This window comes from Dreissena polymorpha, chromosome 10, assembly GCF_020536995.1.
Source record: "Dreissena polymorpha isolate Duluth1 chromosome 10, UMN_Dpol_1.0, whole genome shotgun sequence".
Taxonomy (NCBI): Eukaryota; Metazoa; Mollusca; class Bivalvia; order Myida; family Dreissenidae; genus Dreissena; species Dreissena polymorpha.
The window spans coordinates 18360139-18371348 of record NC_068364.1 but is presented as its reverse complement, the minus strand read 5'-3'; the positions used below and the strand labels follow the sequence as shown (position 1 = coordinate 18371348).

The 11210-nt window shown below is 33.0% G+C and overlaps 1 protein-coding gene and 1 long non-coding RNA gene across 2 annotated transcripts; both read right to left on the bottom strand.

Moving 5' to 3' along the window:
• Positions 1–208: 208 nt before the first annotated feature.
• LOC127848361 (uncharacterized) lies at positions 209–3672 on the bottom strand. The gene is made up of 4 exons (XR_008034465.1): positions 3103–3672; positions 2315–2379; positions 1953–2009; positions 209–321 (listed from the first exon to the last, which is right to left on the bottom strand). It is a non-coding gene; the product is annotated as an uncharacterized LOC127848361 (long non-coding RNA).
• On the bottom strand, positions 3670–10532 carry LOC127848953 (uncharacterized). Its single transcript, XM_052381678.1, has 9 exons — positions 10235–10532; positions 9720–9724; positions 9136–9300; positions 7991–8112; positions 7235–7326; positions 6392–6432; positions 5285–5446; positions 4413–4529; positions 3670–3708 (listed from the first exon to the last, which is right to left on the bottom strand). The coding sequence occupies exons 1-9, from the start codon at positions 10530–10532 to the stop codon at positions 3670–3672; spliced, it is 1041 nt and encodes a 346-aa protein (XP_052237638.1).
• Positions 10533–11210: the final 678 nt, after the last annotated feature.

Genomic DNA, 11210 nt, shown 5'->3' with positions numbered 1-11210 from the left:
ATAGTGTCTTATTTTTGCACCAGAGACGTATATTTGCTAAAACAAAATTAATTGACTGATCCAATTTCACCATAAAATGAAACTCTGGGTGGAAAAACCCATGTGTTCTAGTAAAGATTGACGCAGAAGTTCTTGCAATAACCTTAAAATAAACAAAATATATCCTTCAAAAAGGCAGCAGAACACATACAAAAATGAGCAACCAGATGTGCATATACTGCATAAATGAAGTATACAGGTCCATCAAGAATTTTATCCACAGATGTTTCTTCCTTTCTTCATCTGTAATCATGACCAGTCGTGATCTGCACAGTGTTGTGTCTTAAATAAACAAACCACATATCAATGCCAAACAAAAACAAGAGCTTCTCCATCAGACATATGCCCCCAAAAAACGCTTTTTCAAAACCCTAAAGGCAGAGTTTGAACCTAAAAGCGGACCCTAAGTTTAATGTCAAGGTCAAAGGGGTCAAAATTTGTGTGCGTATGGAAAGGCCTTGTCCATATACAATGCATACCAATTATAAAGGTTACATCTGAGCGACATACAAGTTATGAGCATTTTTCGAAACCTTTAAGCGATATTATGGGCATTTTCACTGTTGAATTGAGCTGAAAAGAATTAACAGGTCAAACAAGTTACTTAAAATGAAGTTACTGACCAATTATCTGCAACTCATCTTGCTACCAGTTGTTATTAAAAATATATTTTATATTCGATATCTTACGTGACTCACCCAGTCCTGTAAGCCATCCGTAAAACAAAATTGTGTCTTTGTGTCGTATGAACGAATCTGCACTAAAACTAAATTTAGGTACACATCGTACAAGCATGACCAGTTGTCAAACGAAAGTACAGTTTATATTCAATTTAATTCAAATGCATTATTTTTTCTCTTTCAGGGATATTGTTTTAGCATGTTGATGCTGCATTAACAAATCTAAGTATATATGAAGTGAAAACACCAAAAATAAACAACGGTTGCGATAGACACCTATTAACTGTTAGATGCCCATAATATCACTTTAACGCAAGTGTGACGGACAGACATATGAACGGACGGACAGTGCAATCACTATATGCCGTCCTGTAACGTACTGAAAATCAAGCTGTAGAATAATTTATTTTTATTTTAAATGCCTAATAGGCTACTCAACAATACTTCAAACAAATGCATTTTTAAACCTTGAAAAGCTGAAAACGTGAGAATACAAGAAATGTTAACAAAACATATAAAGGCTTAATTAATGCTTTAATATCTGTAGAACACTAGTTGCAGTATCGAGTTTATTTTGCGAGAAAATATCATTCAAGTTGTGTTCCTTCAAGGCATGGGAATTCCGTTTTTAAAAAAATGGATGAAAGTTAACCTTACCTTGTCTTCCACTAGATTTAGGCAACAGAAAGAGCGACACACGATTGAAAATATTTGTGCCAAGTTTAATAAAATTCACTCAATACATGACTAAGTTATGCTCTGGACACAAACAGGATGCAGCATTGTACTATATATAGACATTTGACCTATAATAGTGACATTGACCTTGGAGGTAGGGAACTGGTATTTAAGCATACACAGTCTAATGATGAGGATCTTTTGTACCAAGTTTAAGGAATTTCGCTTTATAAATGACAAACTTATGCTCCTTGGGACAGATGGACGGTCGTGATTCCCATATCCCATTTACTCCAGGACTCTGGGGGTTACTGGTTCGAGCCCTGATGGGGGCTACTTTTTTTCCTTTTTTTTAAATTTTATTCTTGATTTTTACTTGAGCTTTTTAGATCCAGTGTTTACATTTATCAATATAAAGCACTTAAAGACAAACTACAAAACATGCCAAAATCTGTGAAAAGGCCCCTTTAATATTAATCAGTTTTAATACTATTATTACTTATTTCTTATAAAAACCATTATATGTTCAAAGAAAAAAAAGAGCAATATACAAACCATATATAAATCTTCTCTTCCTTTTGCCAAACCCTTTCCCACCAGAAGTGTTATCATCTGAAATGTTTCAATGGAATATTTTCATATGGATTACATGTACACTAAAAATACACAATAATTTTCTACAGATGGGTTTGATTAGGATAAGTAGAAACAAATTTTTTATGAAATAATGTTCATAATTATTTTATTGTCACATTTTTACTGTAAAACATACTTAAACTTAAGTTTGTTCTTCCTGATCCTGTCAAATTCAAACTAAATACATAACAAATGAATTTCAACTCTATAACGAATGTAAAAAGATAACTTTAATGATATTTTCAAGATTTATGATAATAATAAATATCATATATATTTACTCTTCTTTTTGGCAACCCTGAGGTCAGAAGCTTCGTCTCCAGTTTTTTCGCTTTTTTATCTGTACCTTGAATTATACAAATTACACCTCAATATTGTATTTATTATTATACATGTATCTCATACTGTTTTACAAATTACATATTGTAAGGGTCCATCAGCCCATGTTTGAAAGCAAATATCCAAGCTCTTGGCATTGTGGTTTCAGGGAAGAAGTTTTTACAATATACATATAGGAAAACATATTTGCCTTCAGGGTTGGGCCAATTTTTACCCTTAAAGGCATAATTTGAACAATATTGGTAGAGGTATTCCAGACGATGTTTAATGTCAAATATCAAAGCTTTAGTTTTAATATTTAAGAGAAGTTTTTTTAACTTTTCACTATATACATTTAAGGAAAAAACATTTGGCCCCTGGTATGGGGCAAATTCCGACCCAAGAGGCATAATTTTAACATTCTTGTTTACTGTTTAGGTTCATCATATGATGTTTCATGCCAAATATTAGAGCTCTAAGCTCTAGATGTTACTATATACATATAAGGAAACCTATCCATTTCCATGGTAATATGAGTTATGCAAAGAACATTCCTGCCAAGTTTCATTAAGATTAGCCGAGTGGTTGATTAAGATTTACAAAACTCAACATGTATATTCTCAGAGTATATACTATATGCTAGAAATGCAATATGGATGATTATCAAATCAGTTGGGGGGGAAATTTATACCCTGAGTACGGTGAGCTCAGGTTAGCTAACAATATATGACCTTACTGTAGAAAAGCTCACCAATGGCTGTCTGTTTTCCTTTTCAATCAGTTCACGAACTTCAGGAACCATTCCTTGTCCTGGTGGAAAGGACTGCCTTATAGGTTGTCTTGGTAGCAGTGTTAAAGGAAATACCGGTACTCCAGAATCTAAACTGTCCATGTTGGAATTGAGCGATTCGTAAAAGTCTAGCCACTTTTGTGTACTATCCTGCTTTTGAAAATTAGTTTCAGAGCTTTAATTTGTTTAACATTTTTATCTATTTCAATTTTACTAAAATTTGGCTTCAATATTTCTGGCTTTCCACTTGGGGCTTTATTCAAAAAGTTCCCATTAAGGGCTGACCACGGCTGAGATTGAACCCCTTTATAAAACACTTTTACACCACCGTCCACAGAAACAAATTTAAAGTGCAAAGGTTGGGTGATGTGGTCAGCTTTGTTCAAATCACCCTCAATCCATGACTTAACATCAAATAATTGTGTGATACGCTCTGCATTTTTCAAAACGTTTAAAAAGTCATCAAAATATTCAGCATCTTTAGTATTTAACAGCCTGGACACCTCACTAAATTTTGCATCAATGTCTTCATGCGTGGTGGCCAACAATAAGGAAGGACATATGAACCTGAAATATAATATATGATTATCAAATCCGACAAATCAAATACCTTCAGTCAATAAAGTCGACAATGGCTGAACAAGATAATGCCTTTCCCAAGTTTTATCATAATTTTATTTGAAAAAAATGCATAAACTACAAGATGGAATAATACTAAGAAAAACTATTCATTTAATAATCAAATATAAATAATTTATATGTTAAGGCTACAAAAATGTTACCTGAAATAAAAGCCAAAAAGATGCAATTCCATAATTTTGAAAACAAACATTGCAGGATTCAAAACTATCATGTTTTAGTGATATATATGATACACAGTAGTTGGCAACAATAACATGTCTAAAGTTAATTAGTTATAGTAACTATCCTTTCCCTGATAGATACATGCTTTTACGATCCCTATCGATTCCCTGAATAGACGTGTTTCCGCGACGTTATCGATTACCTGGTAAACAAGGGCTGTTTGTAAAACATGCATGCCCCCTATATGGGCTATAAGTTGTAGTAGCAGCCATTGTGTGAATACGTTTTCTTCGAAGGGGGGCATAATAAGCATTTCTACTAAATCATGCTACAGAGGTTGAATAATTGTAAGTAGTGCACATGAATATTCAAATAATCAAGTTAATGAAAATGAAATTATTTGAATACTCATCCTTAAGAAAGACTGTCGTAAAACAGACACTGTGATCTTTGAAATCAACACTCACCTCATGGAAAACCTGTTCTGCCACTAACAATTCCAGAAATGCAAATACATAACGGTTCTTATTTTCCCTCCAACAGTTGTCTGCTTGGATAAACAAATTTGGAGGCAGGAAGTTGTTCTGGAATAAAACATCCACAAAATTATTGCACAATAGTGTTGTTCTCTAGAGTAAACAACAAGTAAAACTACAACATAGGGAAAACAATAAAAGTAAGATGGTCAGTGTTTATATCACATGATCATACACAAATATAGCTAGTCTGGCGAAAATGTGTTATCATACTAATGCTTTTTGTATGACTCGTATTCTGATGTTATCTATCCTATTAACCAACCTAAGCAAGAATTTATAATCCTCTATACAAATTCATAAAACCAGGGGTCTCACTCTGGTTTGGGGGAACACCGAGGCGGGCGAAATCAGGCATCATTTTCCATAGGAGAATTTCAACCAAAACATAAGAAACATTACAATATTTGTTTTAATCACTTAATTTGTCCTTTTTACTACAATCTATTAACAGTTAACACTTATCTATCAATTTTATTTAGTTTGAAACATTTTGAACTTGAACTTGACAATTCTGGGTCTAGGGCATTCAATTGTCTTGCATTTTTATCTGAAATGGGGGAACTGTATACTTTTTGCTGGGGAAATATGGCCTTATTTAAACCCCAAAAACCAGAGATTGAGACCCCTGAAAATACTGACTGTACTATCACCATCTTTACCAAAAAAGCCATCATGTGGTATTTCATTAGTGTCAAGGGCTTTGGTTATTTTCAGAAATGTAGGTGCTTGAATGGCCTGCTTACAATTTTTGTCTTCCAAGTATAATTATGTAAGATAACATGTGCACAAACATTACTCACATTTGCCTTGGCTTGACGTAGTAGCTCTTTAAGTATGATGTTGATTGTCAAGTTGGGATCATGAGGATATTCATTAATGTCCACATAGGCATGAAACCCTCCATGCCCGTGACTTAGCACTCCAGTGACATGAGTATGCAGAAGATCCACTGCATGCAGATTCTGTAATTTTTCACATAACAGTTACAAAATCTTGCACAATACATCATTTAAATTTGGAAATCAAAAACAAACAAAATACTGAATCTTGTTTGTGTATTTCGTCTCCTAAAACTTAACAGCATATTTGATTAATTGTTATCACCTGCCAAATAAAAAGCCTTTAGTTTCAATCAAACTCATAATTCTTGACCTGAACTTAACAAAATTTGCTAGCGTACCACCACAATATAATACTAAGTAACAACTATTCACTATTTTTGTTTTTTTAAGCGCCGCAAGTGTCCTAGAGACAACTTTAAATATAAATTAATAAATTTTGCATCAATGGTTGAATGGCAAGATATGTATTTTAGGAACTCATTAAATAAATGCTTTTTAATGTATATATAGAATATTATGTAACTGTCGGATAGAGATCAAGTTTATAGGATGAGAAACATGTAGTGCTAGACTTTCAGAGTGCTACAAAATTTTTGAGCCGAGCATGATAAACTTGATCTCTTTCCAACACTCACATGATATTCTATTTATCCCATTATTTTGTGGTGTTTATCGTTCAAAAAGAGTAAAAATACTTAATTCTAAAAAATAACGCTGGTGTCCCAATTTTGCTTATAGTATTTGTTTACTTCAAACATAATCATTTGCTATGACATCACATTGAAATATATATTGTTCCAAAAATAAAGATTGGAAACCATAGTCTAAAAATATTTATAGTTCACAGCTCATATTCATACGATCACTTGTTATACTATTGGTTTTCGTTTGGTAATAGGATAAACATTTATTTCAGAAAAAAATATACCATACAAACTGTTTATATGCCCTTTTTATGGGTAACATTCTGTAAAGAAAATTGAAAGCTTAAGACACACAGAGTACGACACACAGGTGTGAGCCAAAAAGATTACCACCGAAGGCACAAAACCTCCTTTATCCTACCTTTGGGTTCCTCCCAGCAAAATGTGGCAAATTGGTCTTTGCTGTAAAAAATAGAGAATAGATTTATGCAATAAAAATTTAAAAAACAACTGTTTGTATGTTTGTTATATAAAAAATTAAATCACATATTATGTAAAGCTTTCCTTTTTGGTACCATTGTATCCTGTGTGCAACTGTGGATGTAGTAAAAAAGTCTGGACAGGAAATTAAATTAATTACAGTATTTCATGCTTTTCAGTGAAAGAGCGTAAAAAAAAACAAGAGAACAACAACATGATTTACTAATGACAAATCATAATACTATATATTTCAAAGTGTAAGATCGTAATATATATTTCATGGGTTGTAACAGAAACTCGTTATTTTCACTTGTGAAAATATTGTTTCGGTGACCACTCATGAAATATAATGCAATCTTACACGGAATCCAACAAATATCCTCTATGACATATATATATATATATATAATTATGGAAAAGGTTAACATGTATATATGCATGGAGAAAGAAATGCACATTTAAAACTCTATATAGCCTATAGTTAAAGGCTTTTTCTTCAAAATAATGGGAATTATTTTTTATAATGGCATAATACAAAATGAAAGATTTTGTTCTGTTACAGTTTACACATTCAACAAAAAATTCATTCATTGTAATGTTTAGAAATCCTTATTATGGTGACCTATTTTTAGAAATCGGGTCAGGACAAATAATTGTTTTTGCCATTGTAACAAGGCCCCGTCAAAGGCAGAACACTGGAACTTGGGAATATGTTTTATGACTAGTTAGGATTTTCAAACTGCTCCTGTCAAAATTAAAGTGTATGGACACTTTAAATACCAACCTTGATCCATACCATCGATAATTATGGACATGTGCTGGCTTGGATTGCGTTGTGCCTGGTCTTTTTTGTTGTAATAGTACTTCCTTTCTAACCTGGATATCATTAAATAAGAGCTTTGAAGTTGCAAATAGTTAATAGTTTTAAGTGCATCTGTTTCTTTTGACATCAAACATTTAATAGGCAAAATTAAATTAAATTTGAAAGATGTATATCATTTCTTTGTTTACCATCATTAATGGGCAGTATGCAGGAAACAAAAATATGCAGGATATAGCACCTTTCTACCTATTTCACTTTGAATGTTTAAAAACATTTATAAAACTACATATTTATGTTCAATAAGTAAAGGTGAATTTGGGATATCAATACATATGTAGGATTAATGGGGCTTAAAGGTCCTTTCAATTTAAGATAAAAGTCAATGAGCTTGATTAACTGAATAAATTTTACTAATTACCAGTGGTTATATAAAATAAGCCTTAGGGAAAGATATAGAGCAAAATTGGAGGATGCTGCACCCTGCAAGAAATTGTCAATGTTAGTCCAAAATTTTCACCGTGAACCTTTTTATAATTTTCAATCTAGCAGCACCCAGTAAATTTTTCTGGTCATTAATCTTTCCCCTAATAATACACAGTCTGATTTGCATTCTGAACTTTAGAAATGCTTCTTACCATGTTTGTAAGGGAGTAATTCATTAAAGATTTGGTTACAAAATTAAATGAAAAATAAAAGAAATGAAAATACATAAATTACATTTGACGAATATTATGCTCTTCTTTCTTTTTCTTGTAGAAAGCACGCATCTCGAAAGAGGTGGTTTTGCTCATTAGCCTTTCTAATGTCACACAAGTTGTACATTTGCTGAAGCTGTTGGTCTGAAACATACATCGATCACTGCTTATGTTACACAGCTCCAGATAACTGATTCATTTTTGTTGTTGTTTACAACCCATTTCAAAAATAAATTCCTGAAAATAAATTACCAATGCCTTTTTGGAGTATCCTTTCTGATACATCACAATGAAGGTTTTAAGTCTTAGAAAAGTCCATGAAAATTGTCGTTTTACACTGTAACAGTTTAACCCTTTGCATGCTGGGAAATTTGTCGTCTGCTAAAATGTCGTCTGCTGAATTTCTAAAATTCGCATTTTCTTCGATTTTTTTTCAAAGAATACTATCAGAATAGCAAACAGTTTGGATCCTGATGAGACGCCACGTTCTGTGGCGTCTCATCTGGATCCAAACTGTTTGCAAAGGCCTTAAAAATTCGGTTCCCGCATTGTAAGGGTTAACAGCTGAGAAAGAATTAAGAAAGGCCAGGCTCTTTCAAGATACAGAGGCAATGAAATGGTGTTTTCACCAGGGCTGGCATTCCAGAAAGTTTTTAGAGAAAATCTTAAATTCTACTTTTTCTAGTTAATTTTTTGAAGCAATATCCTTTCTATGTATGCGTTTTCGCCTATTGTACATGTGTGCCTCATTCTAAAACATATTTAATGTAATATAGTTAAGTTTTTGATTGTGTAGCATATTTTTTCATTTTTAAATTTTAACCAGATGTGTTTGTAAAACACTATGTCCCCCATATATTTGACCTTTGTCGTTGACCTCGAGAGAATCTGATTCAACTGTATATTATTATATCTAGTAACTGACAAAAAAAAGGTTACATGTATATTGTGTTACACCTTGTAACAAATGCTGCAGACATTCAAAGGATATACTCAACACAAGATTCATTATGTGACAGCTGTTATAAAAACACATATAGCTATAGATTCTAATTTGACGATGCCAAATTACATGTATTACAACTAACGCAGGTACATGACTTTGTAGTTTAAAAACGTCATATCAGCATAAAAGTGTTTGTAACCCACAAAAACACATTATTTTACCTTTTTCGTTTTAACAAACTGGAAGCTGTCAATCCATTTCTTGTAGAACTGGCTTTTGCTCACTGGATTTTCCACATCCATTTTGTATTGTTCATAAATATGACTTTTCACTGTTCCATATGGCATCACAATCTCGTTTCGGTGAGGCATTCTTTCGCCATGAATCTGAAGTAATCCTCCAGCCAAGCAATCAAAAGTAGAGTGCTCTTGTCCCAGTTACGTGGAGATTTCCCAGTTGGAGCTTCCTTGTTATTCATGCACATATCAGCAACTGTAGTTAATGTATTCTTGTTAACTCTCAATGCAGCCAAAAATGCTTTTGTACATAATTGTATTTCTTGTTTTTTAGACTGTACTGAAAAGTACCTGTATTTTCCGACTTTTTCAGATTTTTTATATGATGCTTTCAGCAGTGTTATCCTAGTCAATTTTGGATTATGCCAGAATTTTTCACGAATATCACGGACAGAATTAATATTCAACTGCATAATACACCGTTTTCCACAATAGCAGGGTGTGGTAAGCGCTGTCTTAATACTAAGAAACTTCAATGCTTTTAATTTCATTCTTCCTTCTGACTTTACCTCACCTGAAAACAAATGTTAAAACCAAGGCATAACAAATGGTTATTTTCTAGCATTAAGACTGGTGTTTTAGAATGTAAACAGAAAGGCTAAGAATTTTTTTTTAAGTTCCTTAAATTAGTTTTAGCAATAACGTTGTAATGTGTGGGTTTATGGCACATTTTTGTCTAAATCTGAAACATATTTTTATTAGTTTTTTATTGGGATAGTATTAATTATTGAATTTTAAGGGACTAGGGCAACAAAAATCATCAAAATCAAAAGTTAAAACAACTACTTAAGCGATGCCAATTTCTGACCCATTACTATTTCGGAAGCCTTAGATGTCGAATTCAACACTGACAATGGGAAAAAACAACGCAAAGTGAGCATACATTTTCCCCTTCTATGCAATAGTTACTGAGAAACAGCTCCAAACTGGTAAAAAATTGACAAAATTCACTATTAAACAAACGCACATGCTAAAATTTCAAAAAAGCCTGGCAAAATTTCCCTCAAAGTTGTACTGTACTTACTTTGAATGTACTTGTTTTCTGTTTTCTTTTTCGGCTTAGCTAAAACCTGTTCGATGTCATGTTCAGAATCTGTAGAAGACAAAAACATTAAGCTTTCATCACTATCCCAAATGTCTAAATATTCCTCATCGCGCTGTACTTGTTCGCTATCTGTCACAGCACAGTCAGCAGATCCTGTAATGTCTTGTAATGTGGTCATAGAACAATTCACTGGGTCCCCAGAATCGGAGTCTGACCACCTTACTTGTACCAGTTCTTCATCGCTACTCCAGTTTACCTGGATTAGCTCTGGCTGCATGAATACAACCGCACACAAACACTGAAATAAAAACAAAATTTAATTGTAACTGTTTCCACCATAAATTATTTGTGAACAGTCATCACGGTAATATATTTTAACCACTAGCCCGAATTATGATGCTTTATTGGAAACAGAATCCAATAGCCCGACTATATAAATTATTAATTTCTAGTAGCCCGATTAACATTTAACCAGTCCTGGGCTGTCGGGCTTATAGTTAGCGTGAAGACTGTTTGTGAAGTTACAAGAATGAATACTGTTCACAACCTGTTAGGAATATAATTATATAAAATCACAATTTCAATTGCCCATCCTTACAAGTTACTGGGTATCCGGAAAAAAACCCTCCCAGACATAAACCCTTCTTTCAGCCTAACAAGGCAAAAACTGTATGATAATAAAAACCAATGGTCGGGCAACCAAACCTTTCATTGAACAACCATTTTAAAAGTAAGTAGTTGACCGAAAGCCAACTGTAAATAAAATGCCAATTGGCAAATTTTAATCTTGAATTAAAATGTTTAATTTATGACGCAAGTTTATTCTGTTTACAATTTGTCACTATACCTTTCTAAAAATAGATCACTGAGCGATGTTAACTTAAATTTTTTTTATGATTGGTCGATTTGCTAACTCGAGCGCATGGGTTTTCGAAAAATAGTTCATACTTGTTTT